At 44.9% G+C, this 27,676-nt stretch overlaps 1 protein-coding gene across 1 annotated transcript; it reads right to left on the reverse strand.

The window, feature by feature from the left end:
* Nucleotides 1–9,954: 9,954 nt before the first annotated feature.
* LOC123129927 (two-component response regulator ORR27) lies at nucleotides 9,955–25,756 on the reverse strand. Its single transcript, XM_044549891.1, has 7 exons — nucleotides 25,514–25,756; nucleotides 25,277–25,432; nucleotides 24,758–25,117; nucleotides 12,298–12,380; nucleotides 11,460–12,148; nucleotides 10,904–10,942; nucleotides 9,955–10,274 (listed from the first exon to the last, which is right to left on the reverse strand). Exons 1-6 carry the CDS (start codon nucleotides 25,644–25,646, stop codon nucleotides 10,939–10,941), a joined length of 1,425 nt encoding a protein of 474 aa, XP_044405826.1. The 5' UTR covers nucleotides 25,647–25,756; the 3' UTR covers nucleotides 9,955–10,274; nucleotides 10,904–10,938.
* Between the last annotated feature and the right edge of the window lie 1,920 nt (nucleotides 25,757–27,676).

The following is a 27,676-nucleotide window of genomic DNA, read 5'->3' on the forward strand; positions in this document are numbered from 1 at the left end:
CAAAACTATAGATACCGGAGTGTACACCCCCGGTCAAAATTCATTAGACTACTACGGAAGGGTACAAAATATATACGAGGTTAAATTCCGCCAGGGGCGTGAGACCTTAAGTCTGCCTGTGTTCAAATACTGAGGGTTCGATCCGCGGGAGGGGGTAAAACATACGCCTTCCATTGGTTTGGTCGAAGTTAAACCATCAACCGTCTATGTCGGAGCCGATCTCTTCATTGCGGCTACCCAAGCTACACAAGTATATTATCTGCCTTACCTATGCTAGAAAGAGTATCTAAAGGGTTGGGAAGTTGTGTTCAAGGTGTCGCCACATGGTAAGCTACCGGGCCCGAATGAAGACGATTACTACAACATTAACCCCATGACATACGAGGGAGTGTTCTATCAAGAGCAACCTGATGATGATGATGATGTGGTTAGAAACGATGACGCTAGACCATTGGGTGATGATGATGTGGATCCAAACATCGACGATGCACGAAATGATGTTGAGACCATTGTTAATGAAAATGACATACTTATGCTAGACAAGTTAAACGAAGACGCTGACGACGAGGAAGAGCCTCCACCTCCGTCGGACAACGAAGATGATATGATTGATAGTGATGATGAGACGGACCGAGAAAGAGGTTACAACGGTGATGATTCATATGGGTTCTAGCAGATGTACGTTTCAAGTCTTTTTTCTATAGTTTAGGAATATGCCTTTTTATGCATTTTTATTAATGTGTTTATTATCATGCCTTTTCCTTCATTTCATTAATTTACTAATTGCTTATTCTCTTTTCAATGCAGGTTCGTGGAACATGGGCAGGGGGAAGGCCGACAGCATGGGTTTCCTACGCAAGGTCGTCGGCCTGCCTAGTCAGAGTGGTCGAGCACGCAATCCTCCCCCTCGGCTACTTGACGATGACTCCTCATAGGGAGGTCGAGGGAGAGGTTACCCTAGAGGAGGAGGGGCGGGGGGAGAGCCTCTAGAGGGTGAGGTGGTGGGGGGAGAGCCACTACAGGGGGTCGCGGCCAGAAAGAGCGCACCCTCACCGACTTAGGGGTGTTGTCTTCGAGGCCCTCCTCTAGTGAGGTACCCTCTGGCGAGGAGGAGGACGAGGAGGAGGAGGTTCAGGATGGGACCGAGTAGGAGGTGGAGGAGGAGGCAGGCGAGGAGGAGGAGGAGGTTGGGGAGGGGAAGGCAGGCGAGGAGGAGGGTGGTGGCGGGGATGATGGTGGTGACGGGAAGGGGGTTGAATACAAGGGGTGGCTGCATGGTAACGCAAAGCTACCAAAGCAGGTTCCTGCTACTGAGGAGCAGAAGTGGCTCACTGAGCCTACGGGGAAAGAGTAAGTGCCACTTTATAATAATTTCATTATTTTTCTTGTCACATGCTTATTCCGGTTGTTATTTATTTTGCTTGTAGCATGCTAATAGTTCATTATTTTGCAGCAACTGGATATATTCTAAAGGGGTCCGTATTCCCAATGGCGTCATCACTGTCTTGCTGAAGTTATACTGGTCAGGGTTGTACTGTCCGGATCCAGTCAGGCACCCGGACCGTCGGGTTTTGGCCACGAGCTGGGACCACTAGGAAGCGGCCCTCCACGCGGACCATGAGGCCCATGCCAAGGCCGTGATCACTACTTTCTCGGTGAGTTCTCTTCAGAAGCACAAGTCCATTCTAGTTTCATGAATGATTTAACTCATGGCTTCTTCCATTGTTGTTTCATGCATGATTGTAGAAATTCTATCGAGTTCTTTCGGAGCACAGGGCCAGAGCAGACCAGATCGTGTTACGCCAATGCAAGAAGAAGGCCCGCCAGATGCAGTATGAGGTGCGCTATGTGGCCATCTCGACATACTATCACGACGCTCTTGGTGTGAAGATGACCAAGGAAGAAGCGCGGAGGATGGGCATTACCTTGGAGAGGCACGAGTACTTGGAGGTAAGTATAAAAGATTTTTCATTATACTTTCACTACCTTGTGGTACATTTCACCGTTTCGTGATGAGATGCCATTATGCTTTCATTATGTAGGTGTGTCCAAATTGGTGTTATGGAAAAGACGAGTCCTGGGCGGCATTGGTGGATCTTTGGTGTGATGAGGCTGGAGCCTGGGCGGCTATGAGAATCAAAAACAAGGCTAACCGAGGGAAGGAGGGAGTACATGCTGAGGGAAACCGAAACCACTATCTCCACAATGCAGTTAATGTATGACTAACCCCATTAAACATTCTTCTTCTTCTATTTGTCGATTTTGGGGTGAACGGACGTACCCTTTGGGGTAGCCAGTTACGTGTTTATATACATGGGAAGAGCCCCCGTGGTGGCGTATACAAGGAGGATACGTATTGGGGTAGAGTACTACTCTATACCCAATACGTATAGTACAATAACTCTAATACCCCCCTTAATCTATACACGGGAGAGGTTTAGATTACGTTTAAACTCATCTAATTTTTTTTACACATAATGTTTTTGTGAAACCATCTGCAATCTGATCCTTGCTTGATATGAACCTCACATCAAGTTGCTTGCGAGCAACCCGTTCGCGAACAAAGCAGAAATCTATCTCAATGTGTTTTGTACGGGTATGAAAAACTGGATTGGCAGACAGGTAGGTAGCACTAAGATTATCACACCATAGGCATGGTTTCACCTAAAGAGAAACACCAAGTTCACGAACTAGTGCTTCAACCCAAATAAGTTCAGCAGTGGCATTTGCAAGAGCTTTATATTCAGCCTCTGTACTTGACCTTGACACAGTAGGCTGTTTTCTGGCACTCCAAGAAACAAGATTGGGCCCAAAAAATATAGCAAATCCACCAGTAGAGCGTCTATCATCCAGATCACCTGCCCAATCTGCATTGGAATAGGCACTAAGAAGGGTGGAGCTGGACCTCTAGAAAGTAAGACCAACCTTACTTGTGCCCTGAATATACCTCAAAATACGTTTAACAGCAGTTCAATGTGCAGTAGTAGGAGCATGAAGATACTGACAGACCTTATTAACTGAAAAAGCAAGATCGGGGTGAGTCAGTGTCAGATACTGGAGTCCCCCAACAATGCTTCTATAATGTGTAATATCCTCATATCCAAGAGGAAATCCATCTGTCAAGCGTAATGTTTCTGTAGTGGAGAGGGGTGTTGGACATGGCGTGCAAGAACGCATACCAACATGAGCTAGTAAGTATGTAGCATATTTTTCCTGACTTAAAAGCAGCCCATTGGACTGTTTGTGAACCTCAATACCTAGAAAATAATGAAGATCGCCAAGATCCTTGAGAGCAAAATCCGAACTTAAGTGATGAAGGAGAGCTGATATAGCCAAATCAGAGGAGCTTGCAACAATGATGTCATCAACATAAATTAAGAGGAACATAGTGAGTCTTGGCTTATCAAAAAGGAAAAATGAAGTATCAGCTTTGGATGGAAGAAAACCCAGGGTGTGTAACTTGGAACTCAAGCGAGAGTACCAAGCTCGAGGAGCCTGTTTCAGACCATATAATGCTTTATCAAGTCTGATAATATAATTTGGATTAGCGGAAGACTGAAAACCTGGTGGTTGTTTCATGTAAACCTCCTCTTTCAGAACACCATGTAAAAACGCGTTCTTCACATCTAGCTGCCTTAAACTCCAGCCTCGAGAAACTGATATTGCAAGAACAATTCTAATAGTGGCAGCCTTAACAACAGGACTGAAAGTATCCTCGTAGTCAATACGATATCTCTGTTTGAATCCTTTTGCAACAAGACGTGCTTTGTACCTGTCCACAATGCCATCAGCATGTTTCTTGATGTGATAAACCCATTTGCAATCAATGATATTTTTAGTGGAACTGGGGGGCACTAAATGCCAGATTTTGTTAGCAACAAGAGCATCATATTCTTCTTTCATAGCATGTTTCCAGTTTGGATCAGTAAGAGCCTCAGAAAGATTATTGGGTTCTCCTATAGCTGTTAGAAGGGCATACCTAACAGTACCATCGGTATATACTTTCGGGTTTCGAATACCTTTTTGCAACCTAGTTTGAACTCCAATAATAAGGGGTGGTGCAGGAGTGGAAGGCACAAAAGATCTAGCCGGATCCGTTGCACCCGATCGCTCCAGATCCGAGGAGATCTCCCTCGCGATAGGTGCTCTAGTAGAAGCGAGCCACGTGTCGCCCTCGTTAGCCGCCCGCTCGGTCGCGCAGGGCGAGGCATCCAGGATGGGTCCCGCCCCTGTCGTCTGGTCGGCCACCGACCCATCCATCGCAAGGGTGGCGCGCGGTGAAAGTGTTGTTGCTGCAGTCTGCCTGCACAGATTCCAGAGGAGAATCTGGCCCAAAATCAGCCTCGGGATTGCTCATATCTCCCGTTACTCCTGTTGTCCTGTTCTCCTATTGTGTAGCGTTATTTGATGTGCTATGTGATGCATTTTCCTCAGAATTTTGACCAGATACTTGAGCTGAAACAACCGGGTCGGGCTTCCGTTGACAGCAACCTGAGAAGGATTAACAACAGGAGCAAGATGCAAATAATGATCATTAGTAGGCACACCCCTATCTGTACATGCCGAAGATGAGTTATCGTGTGGAAGAAGAAGAATTTCTTCACGGAGACGTCGACCAGCATTAGGATTAAGAGAAGCAAAAGGGAAAACATTTTCATCAAAGACAACATCTCGAGAAACATAGACACGACCAGTGGTCACATCAAGGCATTTAACACTTTTGTGACAAGGACTATATCCAAGAAAAACACACTGTTTGGATCGGAAGGAGAGTTTATGTTTGTTATATGGACGAAGGTTGGGCCAGCAAGCACAACCAAAGATACGGAGAGGCTCATAATTGGGTGTGATTTGGAGAAGTTTTTCAGTGGGAGTGTCAAAATTGAGGACTTTGGTAGGAAGCATGTTTATAAGAAAGGTGGCTGTGATGAAGGCATCATCCCAAAACTTGAGAGGCATAGAAGCGTTGGCAAGTAGAGCAAGGCCTACTTCAACAATGTGACAGTGTTTGCATCAGCAGAACCGTTTTGTTGATGAGCACGAGGACATGACACATGATGAACAATGCCTATACGTTGAAAGAAACTGTTCAATTTTTCATATTCACCACCCCGGTCGGTTTGCATGGTGAGAATTTTGCGACCAAATTGGCGCTCAACATACTGTTGAAAATCAAGAAAAACTTGATACACTTCAGAACGTTTCTTAAGTAAATAAATCCATGTAAACTTGCTAAAATCATCAATGAAGCTTACATAGTATGCATGTTTGCTTACAGAGAGAGAGAGAGAGGAGCTGGACCCCATACATCAGAAAATATTTGTTCCAAAGGAACTGTAGACACACTAGTGGATACAGGGTAGGGTAGCTGATGACTCTTGGCCTGTTGGCATGGATCACATATGTAAGGATTTATTTCTGGGGAATATAAAAGTTTATGCTTCCTAAGAAATTTCTGAACAATAAACAAAGATGGATGGCCTAGACGACGATGCCATGTAGAGGATGAAGGCTGGATAGTGGCAAGAGCATGCTTGGAGGAATCCGAAGACACGGGAACAAGTGGATACAAGCCTCCATGACAGGGACCTCTAAACATGGTGCGCTTCGTTGCCTGATCCTTGATCAAGAAGAAAAAAGGGTAAATTTCCAGATAGTAATTGTTGTATAGACCAAGTTTATGAGCAGAAAGTAAATTCATAGATGCATCAGGAAGATGTAAAATATGGCTAAGTTGGATAGAGCTATCAGGGGTGTGCAAAACAGAATGACCAATATGTGCAATATACATACCTTGTCCACTAGCAGTATTAACTTGATCATGCCCCTGATATGGTTCATGAACATGGAGCTTTTTGAGCTGGCCAGTAACATGATTGGTTGCGCATGTGTCTATATACCAGTTTGTATCAACACCATAGGCACCTTTGGTCTCCTTTGGTGGCTTGTTAGTATCATCATCATCACCATAGCGCCACCAGCACTCATCAGTCGAATGACCTTCCTTTTTGCAAATTTGGCAGAAGATACCTTCCTGCCATGGTGTGGCACGACGATCCTTGTGCCCTCCTTTTGGAAGACGGGCCTGACGTGGGCGCTGCTGCTGCTGCTGCTAGGGTGGATGCTGTTGGGGAAGACTTTGAGGGCGTTGTTGCTGCTGTTGAGGAGGCATGTAGGGCTGCATATACGGCACTGGTGCAAACTAATGCGGGTATGGAGTAGGATACTGATGAGGCATGTAAGGAGCCGGCTGGTGGTATGGAGACATGTATGGAGCCGGTGGAGGGTACTGAGGAGCAGACACATACTAAGGGACCGGAGGAGCAGGAGCATGAGCAGGCGCATACTGAGGAACCGGAGGAGCAGGCGCGTATGGAGCAGCCGGCTGATACTGGTGGGGCTGCTGGTAGGAAGGATGATGAGGGGGCATGTATAGTGCTGGTGTTGGCTGTTTTGCCGGACCTCCTGCAGAGTCAAGGTTTGGAACACGAGAAGCAGCATTGACAGATGACATAAACGACCCAGAAGCTTGACCAGTAACAGAGAGCATAGCATCACGGCTTTCATAAGAGAGCAGCTGAGAGCACATGTCATTGAGAGATGTGGAGGGAACAACTTTGAGAGCAGCAACAAAACCATTATAGGAACTATTGTTGGGCTGTCATATCAAGTTTCTTTGTGTTGGTGAGTGCACCACGGAGGTTGGAAACCCGTGATTTGGACTGACAAGAAAACAGCTCGTGGATAGCATGCCAAACTTCAGCCGCATGAACCATACCATATATATGAGAGAGAATATCTTCAGACAGAGAGTTGACGATGTAGCTGACGACCTGTTGATCCCGCGTGATCCAGACATCATAGGCAGGATTGGGAATCTGGATCTTCTCCTTGTCATCATCTTCGCCATCGAGGAACTCAGGTGGTGGCAGATCAGAACCTTCAAGCAATCGCATGACATGAGCTCCACAGAGGGTGGGCAGGACTTGAGCTTGCCACGAGAGGAAGTTGTCCTGCGTGAGCTTTGTGGCAGGGGGAGCACCAATGGTCGCCCCAGCAGAGGAAGACGAAGACGCCATGGATGCTGTGTTGCGGCAGAGATCGGCTAGGGTTTGGGTGTTTGAGGGTTGTTGAAGATTGTAGTTGTCCTAAAGGCGATCGAAGCGATCAAGGGCGTGGTGTTTGTAGGTGTGATCCTGTAGAGGCTAAGTTGTTGGTGTGAGGTCGGCAGGGAAGACCGGCGACCAAGTCCTGGCGGCGACGGAGAGAAGCTCCAGAGGCGGCGGCTAGAGGGAGGGAGGGGAGGGGCCTGATACCATGTCGATTTTGGGGTGAACGGACGTACCCTTTGGGGTAGCCGGTTACGTGTTTATATACACGGGAAGAGCCCCCGTGGTGGCGTATACAAGGAGGGTACGTATTGGGGTAGAGTACTACTCTATACACAATACGTGTAGTACAATAACTCTAATATTATTTACCATCACTTTCTTATGTATGACTAACCTCTGTTTGGTGGTGCGGGAGGAGAAACTGAAGCGGCCGCTCTCACACATGCAGGCGTGGGAGATCGCCCATACGCGAAAGGACCCCAAGCCTGGCGAGCCCAAGTACTACGGCAAGAAGACCGTGGGGAGGAAGAAGGCCTACTCCAAAGCATATCTGAAGTTACATCCTGACACACCTGACCCCATTGTGGTGGATCTAGATGAGAGGGCGGTGGTGAGCATGGGGCCCAAGGAGCACGGTCGGGAGGCGGTTCTCGATGCTGTGATCACTCCTACTATCTCCTACACACAGCTTCGTCGGATCGACCCGAGCCTGAGCCAGCGCACGAGCCAGCCAGTGACCAGTGCACAGTCACAGTACCTCTTTCAGGAGGAACAATCTGTAAGTATTTTCCCTCTTATCTTCATTTCTCACTTTATTTTCCACATTTAGTAGTTTTATGAGTTCCATCATGTCATACCGTAGGCCAACCTGGAGTACACACGCCAGGAGACCATGGCGTGGCATGAGAGGCTTTATGAACACCAAGTGCAGAGGGATCGCCAGATGCAGTAGGCTTTTCAGGAAATGGCGGCCGGCAGGTGTCCTTAGTTGCAGCCAGCACAATGTCCTCCAGCACAACCAGTGCTGTTGACCTTTGAGGAGTTTGTGGCACAGAACACTGGCCCCTCGCCGGTTAGTTCATCCCCAATCTATTCACCCAAAGAATGTCATGCCTTTCAACACAGTCATATATCGCGTGAATATATCTTTTCAGCATCCAGGGAATAGGTGGATCTACCATTGGCGGTGGTCTTCGCAACACTCCCGAGACACGGAGCCCGACCACTCCGATCCACGGAGGCGGAGGCGGAGGTGGAGGCGGTCTTGGCGGTAGCGCTGCCGCTAGCACTGACGACCTGGGCTTTGGCGGTCTTGGCGGTGACGACCTCCGCGGTGCTCGACGTCCTGGCGCTTAAGCCTTGTGTGTGGTGATGATCCTTGAGATGACTTGTGTGTGGTGATGATCCTTTAGATGACTTGTGTGCTTCTCTATATGCTTATGCTTATGTTTATGTTGATTGTGATGATGCTTATGCATATATTGTTGTGATGGTGCCAGATGATATCCTGTTGTGTTCTGTATGTCTATTTCCATCATATATATCCGCTGATATGTGCTGTATATTTGAATTGAATTGATCTGAAAACAAACAGAAAAAGGGAAAAAACATCAAATGCAAACTATGTCGACGGCTAGGCCGTCGGCATAGGGCTGGCGTGAGCTCCCAGTAGCTGACACGCGACGCCTATGCCGACGGCCTAGCCGTCAGCACAGTTTTTAAACTAAGCCGACGGCTAGGCCGCCGGCATAGATGCCACATGGCAGCTGCTGGTAGCTCTGGAGGAAGGAATATGCCGACGGCCTAGCCGTCGGCATAGTTTGACACTAAGCCGACGGCTAGGCCGTCGGCATACCCCTGTCCCACAAGCAGCGTCTGGTCGCCACGTGGCACACCCAAGCCGACGGCTAGGCCGTCGGCATAGTTTGAAACTATGCCGACGGCCTAGCCGTCGGCTTAGGTGTGCCACGTGGCGACCAGGCATTGGGCAAACCTAACGGCGGCCGCCGTTAGGTGTGAACGTTGCCGACGGCCAGGTCCGTTGGCATAGATGTACGCCCCCCGTCGGGAAAGCTACTATGCCGACGGCTTTTCTATGCCGACGGCCTCCCGGGCTATGCCGACGTATATGTTGCCGACGGCCCTATGCCGACGTGGGCCGTCGGCATAGGTCTATCCCGACGGGATTCAGGGCTAGGCATAGGGGGCGATTCTGTAAGTGGCAGTACCTAGACAATATTCTAGGTGTAGTTTCCTGTATGACTTCTAGAATTCTCCCTATTATACCACTTTGTTTGACATGTTCCTTGTAGGTACATCACTCCTCAGCTACCGGTAAGCTAAGAAAAGAGCAATAATAATGTTAGACTTATTTGATAAAATCAAGAAATTCATTGTACATATTCATTTTTTACATGTTCCCGTTAAGATTGCAGAAATTATTGTCACAATCTTGCAATTTTACCAATGGTGACAGCGATCTTACTTGTCTAGCAGTGCTATGCTGCTGCTATACTGCTCATTTGTGGGAGCAGTATTGACCAACTTTGACCCTTGGGGTGTACCCATAAAATAGGACGAACGGTTGCATTTTATTACTCTCACGGGTGTTGCAGCTGCCTGTTTTCATCTGAATATTTGTTCATGCGAAAATAAATATTTTGAATAATCGCCTAAACCTGTGTTGGTTCGTTGGTGCCCATGGTAAGGAATTGAATGAGGTTCTGGCCATGGTTGTTGTTCTTATTTTATATTTTGTTCAAGATAAGAGAGTGTTATAAAACTATATTTATCTACTAGGTAAATCAAACTAAACATACATTTACTTTTTATTTTTCTGAGACATACGGAAATGTTGTGGAATGAACCAAGATTGTTATAGATCCACTACGGTTGCAAAATAGAGACTGAATGATATTTATTTTTGAAATATTTTGTTTTGAGAGAAATTTGTAATAACACTAAAGTACTTAACAAAAATCACAACAGTAGCCAACAACAGTATACAATGATCACGCAATTTTTAAAACTGATAATAATTCATGCGGTGAGCATCCAGTAAGCTTGCATCTTTGTCCATCACTAGGTCACCATCTTCATGTTTGGACTTAACACCAATATCACTCATGCAACAACTCTTGGTGCAATCAATTTCTCCCTTAACTGCATATGAATAAATTATCAAAATATTCAGAAATTTAGAACACACATACATATTTAACAGTGTCATCTGACATAAATGATAACAATCAGTAATTCTGAATTTCTTGTTCTTATGATTTTTACAAGAAACATAATGGATAGTTCAGAAGTTGCCTAAATCTGACAGGAAATTAAATTTTACTCGAGCCCTGCATTCTGAAAAAGTTCAGGCTACACACTGAACCTATCATACTCCAGTAGAGGCAGCTACGAAATTTCAGATTAAGGAGCAGATAATAAAAGCTCTTAATGATTAGTAAAATTGTTGTTCAGCGGTGCTCAATCCCCTTTTTCCGTTATTTGGAGCCAATTAAGTAACACACAATGTGTTTCATGCTTGGAGAACAGTAAATATAATTTCTAATTGCTTCATCCTTTACATGATAAAGTTACTTCACAAATTAGTGTAAAAAGAATTGTAACTCCATCATACTGAAATCTGCTGCACACGGACGTTGTAAAGCATCTTCACTGAAAATATAAACATGTATTTGTAGTGCGTAGAATGACACCAATTGCAAGATCATGTGTAGGTCCCAGCGTACCTTCTATTGAAATTTTATATTAACACAAAGAAATCAAGAACTTACATTTTTGTGATTTGAAAACCCATTAATCCAATTGACTACCTGCATAGTTGTTCAGATGAAACAAAATAATGTTAAAATGTTACATAGACGCACACACATGGTACATGTGTTAGTAAAAAAATTGCAGCAATGCTCTTGCCAAGGAAAGACACACACGAACGGAGGTGAAGGGAGCCGAGAGAGACATCACAGCGACGGTGCACGGTGGCAGCAAGGATGATGAGATCAGGTGGCAGAGGGAGCTAACAGTGATCGTGAGGGTGGCTGATAGACATTGGCCCTTGTGAAGCAATTAGTCCAACAGTTTCGGGTGAAAATGCATCCCGAATTAAAAGAACATGGATGTGAATGGTCTTTATGTTACCCCCGTTGAAACTAAACGGTAAGATGGGGCTAATGCTGCTCCCCCTAGTAGTAAAATGTACCGTAAAAAGGCTCTGTACAAAAGATTTTTGTGATGGAATGGGGTGCAATGGTACAGGAAAAATGATGAAATTTTGAAAGGGACAATGAAACGAAGACACCCATGCATGCAAATATAGAGAATAGTACGTACATGTGCTTCATAAGGTTTTCTATTTCCTCCATAGTTAGCCCACAAATCATCCCGTCTGTCACTACACCACCTCCACCTGATGTGCCGGCTGTTTCAGAACTAGTGTTGCCCCAGTTAAGAAAAACACTGTCAAGGTTTTGAGGCTGCACTGCACTGGTCTGACCAGCAGAAGCATCTCCACGCATTCCATGTTGTACTGCTGGTGGTAGGTTGGACGACAATGATGCACTTACCATGCTTCCACTTGCTATAACTCCACCACTACCCTCATTACCATTACCATAATTATTATCACTAGAATTACCGTGAGGATAACCATAAGATTTATTATTGCCTTTACCATAATGATGATCATAATCATTAGCACTGAGAGTAGCATAATGATGATCATCACCATTTATGTCGCCAATGCCATTAGCATGATGATAACCATGACCATAAGTAGCACCTGCACCAAGATTAGTTGAGTGGTTCCCATTTCCAAGAATGCCATAGTCAACTTGTGATGCACCACCGCTTAGCCAACTGGCTTGGTTAATATCTCTTGCTCCTTGGGACCTCATATGGAATCTGTAACTTCCCTCACTTTCTTGAGATTCCGAATAGTTCTTGGAAGTATTATTAGAATGTGGTGGCCTAGAGCTTGGCATGGTTGATAGCCCACCCTTACGACAGTCGCTTCTGTATTTCTGAAATTTCAAATATTGTAAAAACATCAATAAATGGGTGCTTGATTACTAGGGTACCATTTCTGAAAATTTATGTCATGATCATATAAATTTGATCTGCTGGTTGGTTTCAGATTAAAGAAACATCAACTAGGTAGTCTAAATCTTACCTGTAGATGGCTACTGACTTGAGCTGTAGTTACATATATACCGTCAATCTCCAAAAATTCTCTTATATTGTTTGGCGTGTCGTCTGTATTAGAAAAGGAAAAAATATAAGTGGCTAGAGCTTAGAAAGATGAAAATCACAAAAATGCGCTTTATTTATTTCAGGTCTATCATACTAAGTTCGCCCTAAAAATTCCCTTGACTATACATACCAATTGTAATAAGAAAGCATATAAATGATCAGAGTTGGGCAACTAATTCAAATAAGGCATGCAACGAGTATTACATAAGTGAAGGGATCATTGTTTTAAATAGCACGCTTTCTCAACGCTATAACGACACTATATCATTTGGTGGGGCATCACGCTAAGCCATTTAGCACTATTTAGCTCATTTAGCGCGCTATACCTCAATTTTTTATAATAAAATTAAAATATTAAAATTTGCAATAGGACAGGGATAACTGAAATCTTTCAGCAACATACAAGCGTTCATAAAATCACCATATCATTTCGTTTATAATGTGATACAGAGAGGTACATATGCATGTTATGTGTTATCATATTTATCTATATTTGTCCAAATACAGGCTTCAAAAATGACAAAGATATAGAAGCAATGAATTTGTTATGCATTAATGGACTTGCAAATGATAAGTTATACATGGGGAAAAAAGAAAACCTTTTTTGTTAAAAAAATGAATAAATCCTGTCAAATATGTGATAATTTAGCTTGCGTATACACGGGGGGTAATTAAAGGGTCAAAATGTTCTACATGAACTAGACTTATTTTGTATTTGAGTAAACTGAATTGCCTAGGTGTGTTTGTGATACAAATGTATAGCTAATTAGCTACAATGTTTTTGGACATTCTCTCTCTATCTACCCCTTTCCCTCCATCTCCCCCCCTCTCCTCCATTACAATAGCTATGTGCAAAATCCATTTGCAAGCATAAACCCCAAACGAAGTTATCCACTCTAAATCTCTGTCAAACACACACAATTACAACATTTTTGCTAACTCCATTGTGCGTCCACTACCCCCATGTGAACCAACATGTAATTTGTAGTGCTACAATCAATGATTTTCCATATTTGGGGATGGCACCTCTCAAATGCAATTTGCCTGGATGGCTGACGCCAGCCTGTCAAATCATTTTAAACGGAGCCACATATGTGTTTAGTTGTGGTCTAGAAGGACGAACACATATGGTAACAAGACTGAAGAAATTGGTGTCTTACAACCCTACTTATATTTAAAAAATGGTTGATCTTAAAGATGTATCTATTTTTGGGTGAGAGGGCTTTCAACCATTCTAGTCTTGGTACTCAAATATGGTATAAATTATGTGTTCGCCACTCATTCCTCAGTATCTAGAAATCAGAGGATAGATATTGCAATCTCGACTCCCTTTTCAATGAAAAAAGTAGGAAAACTAGGGCAATTTCCCAAGCTCACCCATGGGGATTCATTGCCATTGTCGACCTAGGTGAGGAAGAGGACGTAGAATCTTTTTATGAGCAACTGAACTGGCATAGGAAACACGAGAGGCTTTTTGAAGCCTACATACCATCACACGATCTCCATGACCCATGGTTCAACGGCGTGCCTCCTAAAGTATCGCATATGGGAACCTTTAGGATTTGTCGAAACCAATGCATAGTGCTTGCTAGATGAATCTACTTGCGATATTAGACGTAGTTCAAAGGTCGAATCATGGTTGTCATGAACAAAGGACAAAGTTCATAACAATTCTTGCTCAATTCTCACCATCGGTACATCTTCAAGCTGTATCTATTTTAGAAGAGATTGCATTGAACTAATGGTGCGTCATGTTTTAACCAAAACATGGTAGAATTTTGAGTGTTTGTATGTAAACATTCTCTATGGCAGACATGGAGGATAGACACTGGAGACTCCGCTCCCATGGAAATGAAGAAAGTATTATATATAGGGTAGCTGCCTTGGCTCACATCAAGGGTATCACTCGAATTGTTGACTTAGGCAAGGATTGGCACTTTAAGAAGGTCTAGAATGGCATGTAAACTAGAACATAGATGACTTCCCAATATAAGTGAACCATGATATGATATCACGTGCCCCTGCCTTTATTCGATGTAATGCTATCTGCCACCTCTCATGCACAAACTGTTGGAGCATGCAGAAGCCAACAAGTTGAGTACTTTTAGAAAAACCTCCTCATGAGATTTGACATGTCCCAAATGCAGGAACATAGGGGTAAAATGATATAAGGGAAAAGTTCAGATCATCTATGTATACATTCTTATAAATAGAAGATCTTAACAAGACATCCATTTCTTGTGAATAATAGTATATTATTGATAACGCATGGTACCACATACACATAATATATAACTGAGCTTACTCTAACCAACACCTTTTGTGGAAAAGTTGGATGAAATATTATGAAGCCTCAATGGGTTGTCAATGAACAAAGTGGTGCAACTAAGGAAGCTTCCTTTTCTCACTCGAAGCGTGTCACTTGTATTGTCGATATAGGTGATGAAGAGGTCGTAGATGCTTTAAAAGTTGTCAGACTAGCATAATTGTGGTAACATGGGTAACCACATTTAGTGTTCTAGGACTTTATTTCACATACTGAGCTCCATTTTTCTCATGCATGATACATGCCTATTGAGACCAATGTGTTAAACTTTTAAATTTCACTAAGTAATATACAATAAGGTCGTGCCTCACAATGTTGCAGAATTATTTTGTATGTATTCTCCATGATCTATATGTCATTTTATTGTTGATGTCCATGCACAAAAAAACTATGAATGGCAATTATGTCACTACGTATTGACTTACCGTAGAAAACATTATTTTACTTGGTAAGCTTGTAAGGCGTGGACATTTGAGACATCTCAAGGAAAGTAGGTGAGAAAAATTGTCAAAACTGGAAAAGGGGGTGGACTGGGATGATGGAATAAACAAACATAAGAAAAAACCTTATGTATTATTCAAGTAGGGTAGGTTAATCTATTTGTATGTTTACTCAAAGTTTTGACATAGGAATGTATGATAATGGGATAACGGTAAGAGGTGTATATTCTTATTGATATGTTCTAGCTATATTATTAGCACCTCATTGTACCACCCAAATATGGTAGGAAGTTCATATTCATTACATAGTGATTGCCTTGGCAAGGTGGGGGGCAGATAGTAGAGGTTTGATAGAGACTTGTCAATGAGGAAAGCCAGGATAATCAAGTCAACTACCCCCAGCTTACCCCAAGTGTGTCATTGCAATTGTTGTAGGTGGTAGACACTTCCATAAGTTACCGATCTAGCATAGCCTTGGCAACATTAGGGACATAATGATATTTGAAGACCATTGGATTGTATACTCGCACATTTTAGTCTTTTATTTGATGTAACTTGGTCATCGTCTCCCATGTGTGAGCCTCCTTGTCGAAGCTAGTGAGTGAATGTTTTTAGTGAAGCCAAATTGTCTATTTATTCATAGTTTGACCATGGGAATGTAGATGAAATGTGATAGATAGAGAAAATTTTTAGCAATTTTTTGATATTCCAATTGATGGTGGAGTTGGAATAAGTTATACTATTATTTCTGAATGTACTTGATTAGTAGTATAATGAAAGTGCATTCATGCGAAAAGTTTTCCATGATAAAGCCAAATGATAGATATTGGATTATTAAATTCCATTGCAATGAACATACTAGGACAAGAGTGGGATGTTGTGTAGGCTTGCCCTGAGGAGATCAAGCCAATGTTGACTTAGGTGAGTACAAGATCATAGTAACTTTTAGAAGCTACGGAACATGAGTAATTAACCATCACACACTAGTAATATCTTGAGATATATGAACCTAAACATGTATGACATAATGAGCTACAAGCTTTCCTCGATGGACTGACACCTATTGACTCCCCTGCATGAACCATTTTGGGCCATGCTGATTGTAACACGTCGAATACTTTTGGAGGGAGCTTCTTGTGTTGGTAGAATGGGCCTATGAGTGTGGATATATGGGAAACTAGATTAAGGGTGAAAGTTCATATATGATAGTAGTGTACTCCAACTGAAGGTGTATCCTTAAGAGATATCTATTTTAGGTGAGTATGTACTAGACTTCTGGTACCTTATCGTACCATCCAAAATATGGTAGAATACTATGTGTATTTTGAAATGATGGATCCATGCTGAATAAATATATTGAATCCTTTGAAACTAAATTATGTGTATAGAAATGGTCTAAAAGTAGAATCATATGGGCTACAAGACTTTGGGAGGAGTATTCATAACAATGGTACATCTATGAATACAAGACAGATCTTGAAGACATATCTGTATTAGCTATTGAAAGTTGGTACCTCGTGGCACCACCAAAAGGTGGTAAGAAAACTCATGTTAACTGTTAACAAACTAATAGTCGCCCAACAAAAGTATAGAGAGTCAAACTGAACACGTCTGCCACTATATAGAATTTCCCATGTCCCTTCATATACTCCTTATGTGTGTGAGCCAAACTCAACGGTATCACCATAGAATCAATAACCGCCTTTGAGATGTGCTAATGGAGCTAACTCTTTCCCAGGTTCCACCATGGCATGGTTCATTGCTGCTGACACATGAACTTGTTCTACTCATGATACTATTGGGCATGGGTCTGAGTGGAAGGAATCCCAACACCAAGCATTGACATTGGTCTCTGTGCTCACTGATCTCGTAATATTGGAGTCGAGAGGCACTGCCGCACGGTGTGATCGTGTTCAAATTTATTGTTCCCATATTACCTTCAAGAACATCTTTGTGCTTTTGTGCAAGATCAAGTCTATCCAACGGCGATATTCATTGCATTGTGATGAGTTTCTTGTTCTAGGTGTGGTCTCTTGCATCATCTTTGATCTTCGATCTTCGATGATACATACAAAGCACCTCCCTGCACCACATGTGATTGTTCATGTGGTGGTGGCTGCCGTGCTCATCGTCTAGGAAATGATTTGTCATGGACAATCTCGGCCCTCCTTAATTTTATCCATATGTAAAGTTGTAACATCTGCATGATTTTATTATGAGATTTTTTTACCATACCCCTACTGCTAGGAATAGAGTGATATACATCTAATCCCATCATTGATTTATTAGGGCAATATAGAACTTCCCTATTTTTCATAGAAAACAAATTTCTTTGTTTGTAAGGGCCTAATGGGAAATATTTCATCCTATATTGTACATACATGGACAAAACCTCAATCTCCTCTTTTCATCCTCTTCATGCTGGTTTGCTCTATTCATTTAGCTCCCACTGTGCTCGTCTAGCATCTAGCCCCCCCCCCTCAATGTTGCACGTCTGTGATCTAGTCAATGTCATAGGCTGGCACATCCATGACCTCGCAACCGTTTGCAAGTTCATGACCTTGTTATTGATCAGGGGTTCAATTATCTAAGCCCTAGCTGTATTATTGCAACGTAGAAAATATGTGGCAATAAAAATTTCTTCCAGGTGACAGCTGCCACAACTACCAAGCCATCGCTGAATTTGAAGCATGCATTAATATACAACTAAAATTTTGAATTTGAATTGAACATAGCCAATCTACAAAGGGGAATTTCCAATGTATAATTCTCCAAAAATTTGATCATATGCTTATTAACAAGCCAATGGATGAATCGAACTTACGATCATAGATATCGTCGTTCGGCTTGTCGCTTGTTATGTTGATGCAGTTGTAGCAGGTCCTTTGCAGCAGCCACTTAGCAGCTCCACTGAAGTCACCACCAAACAGGCCATTGGGCACCAAGAGTGGTGAAAGCACTCTGAACCACATCATGGCGGTCATGACTCCCTTGGCACATGTCATGTACGTCGTCTCCATGTGTTATTGCGAGATGAGATACTTTCTGTATAGCCTCCTCCTTGACGATGATGAGCTCCTCATCTATGGAAAAGAGGCAACCCACTATCAAAACCTAAGAAGAAGTAGAATGGGTGTGTCAGCTCGATCAGCTAGCGGGCCAAAAACTAGGATATTCCCAAACTGTGCTAAAATTACATATACTGCTTGCCACGAATGAGCAGTGTTGTCTCTACTTCTAACCCAACTATTCCACCAATATACATCACATTGGGAAGTTTGATCTCCATGGTTGAATGGCATATATTAATTATAGGGCACCATAAAAGAGCACTGTATTGTAAGGTCACAACATATGTATCCTGACCAGTGACCTCCTGAAGGAGATTTCAAGGGTCTGGTGTTGTAACGCCTTTGAAGTAATATATTAAGATTGGAATCCTTTCTACCTTGTGATTGTCTTGAAAAACTAGTCTCTTGTGGCTTGCAAGAAGAGATGACTAACATATATAATTAGACATGCCTTGTTTGAGAATTAGAGTAGTTCATATAAATAATTGAATTTTTAACCTAACAGAAGATTTTCGATATGATTATTATTCGAAAGGTCACTAGGGGGAAAGCCCAAATGAACATTTTCATTAGCCGTAATCATGGCAGAATATCAGAGCTACACAGTTTTAGGCCATTGACAAGCAGGCAACAACCAAGGAAATGAAAGGTGCACCAGGGCAAGGCAGCGAAGCCCAACACCCAAAATTCTAAGATCGATTAATAGATCATAAGTGAGTGTCACCACAGACAAAATAGGACATTAATGTCAATTTTTCCCATAATAATAGAAAAGGAGAGCATGCTGGTTGCGAACATCTAGGCATTCTAGATCTCCAAAATGTTCCTGAGGATGGCAAGGCAGACTATGGGGTATAGGCGAGGGTGATCCGTGAGGTCGAGGGTGCTGATAAGGCACACCACCTCCAGCATGGTGGCAATAGGCACATTCAATGCCCAAATGGCATGGACGTGGAGGCATGCCTGAAGCAGGTGCTTCAAGGTTTCTTCACCACAACAAAAGACATATGCTACAGTGCAAATGTTATGGCGGTGGTGGAGATGGGTAGTTGCTGATGATGGAAGAACCAAAGGAATAATTTACATTTATAGGGGTGTAGCTATGCTAGATCATGGGGGGCGATGGTGTCCACAACATGCATCGCCATGCTTAATTAATACACCATATGTGCCATGAATGAGGCATCGGAGAGGTGCATGATGCGATGGTTTGACACCTTAGATGAGAGTGATATCTTCCCCAACTCATCACACAGGTTGCCAATCTCGATGTGGATGACCGCAGAGAGACTAGTTAGTCGGTGGTCTTCAATGCACAAAAGGATAGACACAATGCATGCTTTGGGGCCGATGAAGTGCGTGTAGAGAACGGGGAAGCAAGACTCAAGTCTCTTCACCCCACCAGAAAGCAATGTGCTTCATGTCTCCACGGCTTGTTGATCTCCATCCAGACGATATTGCACTTGGCACTAGGTACACTGGTGACATGGTCCTAGAAAATCGATTGCTATCTCTTCATAGAGGCGGCATGCGCTTCAATAAGCTATAGAGACCCATGGTGTAGGTAGGTAGGGCAGTGAGGATGGCTTCGACAAAATTACCCTTGCCAACTGAGGAAAGCGGTGTGCCACACAACCTAGCAAGCCCTTTGTGTACAAGCGAAATGGGAGGGATCAGGTCGATGATATGGGCTTGTGGATGGAGAGCGGAGGCCCAAGTACTATTGCGGGAAGCTGGACACCAGACAACCAAACACCGAGTCCAGTTTTTCGGCAATCTCTAATGCGACATTGAGAGGAATGAACGTGCACTTGTAAAAGTTGAGGGTGAGGCCGGTGATTGTCGCAAAGATGTCATCCAAATATAGCGGCACTGGGCACGACAATAAGGGGACGAGGGGGTGTTTGGTGGACATCGTTGGCACCAATGGTGAGGACGAGGAACTGGAGAACATACACAACTAGGATGAAGAGTTAGGGGACAAGGGATCCCTTAATGGAGCCCATTTCGGTAGTGATGCAATTGTTGGGGATACCATTGATGATGACTACAGACTGACTTGACGTGTTGTGGTCCTAAATCCACTTTCGCCCGAGGGAAGGGAAACCACTATTGCCACCTAAGACATGGAATCTAATGCTGCTTGAAGTGAAGCTTGAGCACCACCGCCGGCACACTGTACTTACTGAAGCATTGCACGAGCTTCACGAGGACGATGGAATTTTCAAAGATCCATCGCCCATGGAGAAAGCATGGCTGCTCAAAATGCACAAGGAAAGGAATGTACGGCTTTTGGTGAGACATCATGACTCACGACAACATCTTTGGATGGGGGAGGGCAGTTTTGCAATGAGATGCGACAAATATTTGTCAGAGAAGTGGGAGTGTCCACCTTGAGCAGGAGGGCAATGAAGGATATGTTGATGTCGGATAATCAGCCTCCTGTTTGTAGAACAATTTTGTGAGAGCAGTACGATTGAGGAGAAGTGACCATAGGCATGCTTGAGGAAAATCAGACAATACCCATTAGGGCTTGGAGTAGTGTCAGGCTTCATTCCAAAGACAACTGCCTTGAGCTCGGATGCAGAGAGCGGATACACAAGCAACACCGCCTGGAAGGCATCCAAGAGTGTGTGTGTCATGAGGAGTTGGAGGTTAATGTTGCCGTGAACCGATATCTTCGTGCCCGGGAGCGGATGGTAGAAGTCGTGCATTTCGTTTCGCGATGGGCGCGGTGCTTGACCCCATTAAGATTGAGGCACGTGATCTACTTGTTGCAGAATTGGGTTGACACACGGCCATGGAATAAGTTGAAGTCCCATCTCCGAGTTTGCAAAAGCATATTTTGCTCCTATACCACCAAAATTCCACACAACAGTGTTCATGGGGGGCAAGGGAGTGTTTCACGAGGGAGAGTGCAAGAGGAATTTAGGGTTAGGGAGACCATCTTTCTCCTTTAGGTGATCGTGGAAAAGGGTTGTGATGTGACAGTTCTTGACGATGACATTGCGGTATTTGAGCTTCTTTGAAAAATCTTAAGCCCACTCTAGATCCGCTTCAGATGCAACCCGAGACAATGGGTCGGCTATAGGTCAAGGGCGCTACCGAAGTGGCAACCACATGGAAAACAAGGTACCCAACCCATTTCCCACTAAACCAGAAGATGGTAGCACATGGAACCGTCGTAGTAGTGATGATGACGATAGGGATGTGCCCGAAGGCGTGAGAGGGGATGCAGGTGACTACAGAGTCCAGCATGATCGAGCACCCATCGTTGTTCACAAGGAACGTATCCATCTTGACGTGTGTGGGGGGGAGGGGGGGTCAAGATTTCATCAAGCTAGACACGGTCGAGGAGAGGTAGCTCGAATAAAGTAGCAGCGTCGATGTAGTCATTGAAGAGGAGGGCGTTGGTGGGCATTGAAGTTGTCTTCTTTGTCGGATCACGGGTTTCAGCAAACCCTTGAGGTTCGAACTCTGGGGTGCGCGCGAAGTTCTTTCCCTCCGACCGATCTACGCCCTAGCTCGCTAAGGTCTCGCGGACGAACTTGACGCACTCGCAACACAAAGACACAAGGTTTATACTGGTTCGGGCCACCGATGTGGTGTAATACCCCTGTTCAAGAATTCATCTGATTAACCAGTTAACTTGCCGATTAATCCCTACTCGTAGGGTCACCGAGTAGCCGATAAACTGAAAAATCGCCCGATTAATTGATTAAATGGCCGATTAACTTGCCGATTCACCGATTAATCCCCTACTCGCCAGCCAATCGAGCAGCTACCAGTTAACGATTTCCTCAACAATGTGTAATGCCCTACTCCAGTGTGGTGGTGGTGGATCACCTCTTGGGCTGATGATGAACCAAACAAGGGGAAGAACAGCCTCCTAAGGTTGAGGTGTTCTTGTGCTTGGTGTGCCAAGGGTTGGCCTTTTATCAGATCCTATCTCCTTTGATATCTCTCTCTCCCTTCGATCCCTCTCTCTAGGTGGTGGCTAGTCCTACTTATATAGGCCATGGTCCTCTCCCCAAATATTAGTGGGAAGGGAGCCAACAACGGCGGCCAATTTGAAAGGGGACAACTAGTACAAGCTGTCCTGACAAAAGGTGGTCTTCGCCTGCCAAAGGCTCTGGTGGTGACGCCGTGCTGGGCTCCATGGTGACCTTCATCCTGCCGTCCTTCTGGTCTTGGTCTTGTTGCACCGATATGGAAACCTTTTGCCTGATGCCTCGGTACTCCGCGCCTACGCTTGCCTCCTTAGCACCAAAGAGGAAACAAGGACACTGCGCGCTGGCGCCCGCCTGGTGTCGATCGTCATGGCTCACGCCACGAGAGCCTCGCGAGGTTCGCCCCGCCTTGATATCTCCGCTCCTCACGAGGCAGCCTGGTGAGGCCGCTCCTAAGGAGGTCTTGGGACGTCCGCCTCGCGAGGCTTAGCCCCTCGTGAGGGTCTTGAATGACTTGTTGATGATGATGGGCCGTACAGACCTGCCAGCACAGCCACGCCATGGGCCGCAGGCAAGCAAGTCTGGGGACCCCCATTCCCAGAACGCCGACAATCTTTCCGCACTTCAGCGTCACAAACAAAGTTAAAATTGCCCACCGAGGCCCACAGCTGCCGATGTGTTGCCCATAGCAGCAATATTCTCTAAAAACACTCCTCTCTCTTGCCCATTGCATGGGCCGTATGAGTTGGTGATGGAGAAACAAACCCTAGATGTGGGGCAGGAAAAAGGCGTCGAGATGAACCCAGGCCTTTAGTTGACAAAACTAGGCCGAAGGCCGGATCGTTCCAGGTGGCGTCGACGCTAGCATGGCCTGGACCACAACAAAACCAGGCACCATGTGATCTCCCAGCATAGCTCGCTTGGCATGGCGTGGTGCGGTAGTGGAGAGGAAGTAGCACCATCCAGGTCGGGGGAGGTTGGGAGCGGGGGTTGTACGGAGACTCGGGGATGGGAAAGACATGCATGTTTAGGAAAACACGAAGGTCGGAACCTTGCAGGACGCCCTCCTCTGCCCAGAGCAACTATGACGAATGTAGAAAATGGGATCTCGGCAATCTTTGACACGGTGGCTTAAGTAGAGGGAGTGGCCCTAGGGGCTAGAGAGCTCCGCTTGGTGATATGCTTTGGGAGAGGAGCGAGGCCCTTTAGTGGAGATGGTTAGGGCTGGGAAGAGGCAATCTATGCGTAAGTGAGGGAGATGTTCTTTTATATAGTGGAGGCAACAAACATGCTAACCGAGGCTGGAGCATGCGGTGCACATGAGGAGGCGAGGTGTCAAGTGGTGGGGTGGATGAATCACATGGGCTAGGGGCAGGGGCTAGGAATGTGAGGGGGAGCGACCATATTAATGTAGATGAGACAAGATGGGGTAGGTCACGGTAGTTGTCTCTCCTAGTCGCTACAACACTCAAGTGTTGGTGGTCCCAGGCAGCAGTGGGAACCAGAGCAACACTGCAGCCGTTGCCAAGGAACTTCCCAACTGCCATAGACCCAGGAGCAAACGGCCCACTCCTGGAAGTGGAGCCCAATCCCTATGGCAGTAGTGCAGTTTGAACAGGGGATGCGCAATGGTCAAGGACGAGTGGAAGTGGAGGAGGCTACGACCATGGTGTAGATCATTGTGGGAGATAATGAATTGGCCACCGTGGGGCTCGCAATAGCTTTTTGGAAGACAAATCCAACACAAGTAGTCATGAAAATCGATGCGAGGTAAGCCAATCCAGAATGTCAATGCACCGATGACCAAGATGAGGTTGCGGTAGTCAAAGCAGGGGAAGGGAAAGGGCTACAGCACAACCGGGATGTCAAAACAAATTGGCCATCGAGGGAGAGTAGATGCTCCCGGACGAACCCCTAGATGGTAGGTGCTGACCGGGACGGTGAGCACAAGTTGCTGGTCAAACGACTAGACGTGGACAACCAAGGAGGCCAGGAATGGGTGGTGAAGCCAATGTGAGTGGACTGGGGGATGTGGTGAGGGCCCGGGGAGCAAGGGGAGCGCCGAGAGAGCGCACATGCGGCGGGAGTGGAAGGGGGAGGGGGATGACGGGGTGTCACAACCCAAGTCTACAGAGCTACCTAAACATAACCATCCACTCCTCCAATATACATATATCATCGATTCAATGAGTTACCACGCTACACCTACTAATGAAATAATTATTCTCATCCAACCAAGCCAAAATATATTCGAACCTACAATCCCATACTACTCATATGCATCACATGCATAGAAGCTATCTTATATATACAGCTTGCAGAAAAGAGAACACTCTCGAGCTACTCGTGACCCTATCACCTGGTCCCCACCCCAAGAGAGATCACTCATATGTCAGCAAGTTTGGCCATATATGTCTATCTAGTAGTACCACACTAGTAGAACACGTAGTGAGCACCCAATTATTAAGAATAAACTATGTAGTATGATGCATTTATTAACAACAAAACAGATAAGTATGGAGAAAGAAAAGATGGTCCACATGTAGCTATCCTGTATTTGACCATGCATGCATTTCGTATGTATCTCACGCACCTCCTGTTGTCTTTAGCTGGGTGACCGCATTGACAAACAATTCATGCATCTCTGTAGTCCACTCGACCTTTTTCTTCTTTGTGGTCCCCAGCTGCAGGCCGCCCTCGGAAGCCCCCTTGCCCTTGTTGGAATCGTTCAGTCCTTGCCCTCTCTTCCTTGGCATGTCATCCAGATGGACGCCTTGGCTGTGGCGAGGGTTAGGGTTCTCCGTGGCTGCGCCGGCGGCTTTGCGCCTCCACCGCACGACTTGCTGCCAGATGAAGTATATCTGCATGTCACGTAGGGGCTTGTCCATCAAGTAGCAAGCGCCTTCCTGCAATCCCCTTTCCCTTGTCTCCATGGTCTCGTCGCCCGAGAACACTGCACAAAAGCAGCATGCACATCTATCAGATCTACAATTTCATCTATGAGTATCAATATGTGTATATATATGCCTACAAACAACCTGGAACATGGATATGTTTGTGGCATGTGTTTATTTATAAAAAAAAAATATGTGTGGCATGTGTGAGGACTTACTAAGGACGACAGGGTAACGTTTCCCGACGCGCTTGACAAGGCCGAAGCCGTCCATCCCTCGTCCCCGCGTCCGTGCGACGGTCATGATGAAGTCGATCCCATCCGGGTTCTTCTCCACCTCTTTCAGCGCATCTGCAGGCGAGGCGCTGGCCGTCACTGCACCGAGGCGGCTGTCGGTCAGAACACAAAGAGCAAACTGAGGCAAGAGATCCAATATTAATGGACCGGACGACGTACCTTCGTAGCCGCCGCGCCGAAGCATCTGCGTCAAGGTCTGGAGGCAGACGGGATCATCGTCCACAGCAAGGACCTTCAGCCCCTCTGTCCCCATCAATTCCGTGGTGGCCATGTCCTCGTCGCCGTTCGCCATCGCCGCTGCGCGCTCGGGTCACACGCGCTTCAAACTCTTGCCCGTCAGGGCCGAGCGTTGAGAGCGAGGAGCGTTGTGAGAGTGAGGAGCGTGCTCTCGCCTAGAAAAAGTAGAGCATTCAGAGCGTGCTGAAACTGAAAGTCGAGGCCCAAATAAACAGACACGTGTATGCTCTACAGCAGCACCAGTATGAAGAGACAAAACTTTACAGCAGCACCAGCATGAAGAGACAAAACCATACAGCAGCACCATGAATGCTAGCTAGCATGCACATCCGTTACAGTCAAACACGTAAAGCATGCACCCAACCATCTGTATTTGTATCATTATGATTACATAATTAAAACGAAAGCTGAAAAGTGTACGTGGTGCATCCAGAAACACTAAAATATCTACACTATTAATTTTTTTGTATTAATCAGCCAAGATTTTTTTTTCGGGTGATCAGCCAAGATTTTTAAGAGATACAAAACCTACATTAACCATGGTCAGGACAAGTGCCTGCAAGAAATGGATTGGCATACCCCGCTTACCCCCTCAAAAATATACTGAAAGGTGAGTTTGTATTCTCCCGTCCTTTCTTTGAAAATGTGCTGCATCTCCAATCAAACCGGTGCCGTGTGAGAGGACAAGACACGGGGAATCCTTCAAGTACAGGACCCATGATTCCTGATCAAGATCACACGAAGCATGTCCGGTCCGGCGGATGATAGACACCCCTAGAAGCACGAACTAGTGATGTGGGCACAAAACAATGAGACAAAAACTATATCTTCAAGATGGAAGCACTTTAAGTGTAAAGCACCCAACCGTCTCCATTAGTATTATTATTACATACACCTGCAAAAAAGTATTATTATTGCATAATTAAAACATAAGCAAAAGAAGCCACGTGCTTCATCCACATACAGTAAAATATCTACACTATTAATATCTATCTATCTATCTATCTATCTATCTATCTATATCTATATCTATCTATCTATCTATACCTCTATCTATACCTATACTAATTACAGACTCCCTAAAAATTCCCACGTTAATCAGTAATTAGGAACCGTTAATCTCGGTGGGACCGAGTTATTACGGTTTAGATCAGCTGATATAATCTCTTCAATAAAAAAAGATATGAGTTTTTTTAGTTCGTAGGACCGTGTTATTAGGTCTAAGAGTAATTCAATTCTAACAAAAGATTAAGAACAAAATTTATCTATCAGATCAGCTGGGAGACGTCTGTGGCGATTAGGATCAGCTAGGAGACGTCCGTGGCCATTAGATTCACTAACAAAGTCTACGTGACCTACCAGCATACGAAACTACTCTTGCCAAAAAAAAAGAATCTCCGTAGCCATACCTACATCTCCATGCCTCATCATCTCCATAGTTCCTTGCCCTCAGGCCACGATAATCGAGGCAGAGAAGTCGCAGAAGCTAGCAGTCAACCATATCCTCCTCCTTAACACCGCCATCCCCTCCCATGACGCCGCCGTGAGATGACGGAAGCAGGACGGTTATCTGCCTTCCGATTTAGCATCTCTACTGCAGCATATTTCTTCTTTCCTCTCGTCCGCACCGTGCGCTGTCGGCTCCGGGTATGGAATGACGAATACCCTCACGATTGCATGCTTGGTGTCCGAACTGTCCACACTACTGGCTCCGGATAGATGAGCTGGGTCGTTCCAGAGGTATCCGCACTGTCCGCGCTCATGATTGCATGCTTGGTGTTTCTCCTCTTCATGCCTCATTGGGGCCGTCTCCTCGATCTTGCAACGACTGTGTATTATGTGAGCATGATCAATTTTCTTGGTCTTAATTCCTCTATTAATTTTGAAATTTGTAGACAACCGGTTTCCAACTATTTCTTGGATGAGTGACAATCGAACAGCAGTCTGCAGGTGTGTACAGTACCTACCACATGTTCGGTAAAATGCCAAAACCACATTGGTCACACGAACGGGTAAGTGAATACTCTATTGTCACTAATTGATGAACTTTCTAAAACTTTTCTGATTTTCTTTAGAAAATTGATG

The sequence above is a fragment of the Triticum aestivum genome, chromosome 6A, assembly GCF_018294505.1.
Source record: "Triticum aestivum cultivar Chinese Spring chromosome 6A, IWGSC CS RefSeq v2.1, whole genome shotgun sequence".
Classification (NCBI taxonomy): Eukaryota; Viridiplantae; Streptophyta; class Magnoliopsida; order Poales; family Poaceae; genus Triticum; species Triticum aestivum.

Excerpts from the sequence above, each read along its gene's own strand:
- LOC123129927 (XM_044549891.1), bottom strand. The coding sequence starts at position 25,646 with ATGGCGAACGGCGACGAGGACATGGCCACCACGGAATTGATGGGGACA. Across the intron at positions 25,433-25,513 it reads TCGGCGCGGCGGCTACGAAG|TGACGGCCAGCGCCTCGCCT; the intron begins GTACGTCGTCCG and ends GCCTCGGTGCAG. Across the intron at positions 12,149-12,297 it reads AAGTCAGTAGCCATCTACAG|AAATACAGAAGCGACTGTCG; the intron begins GTAAGATTTAGA and ends TTGAAATTTCAG.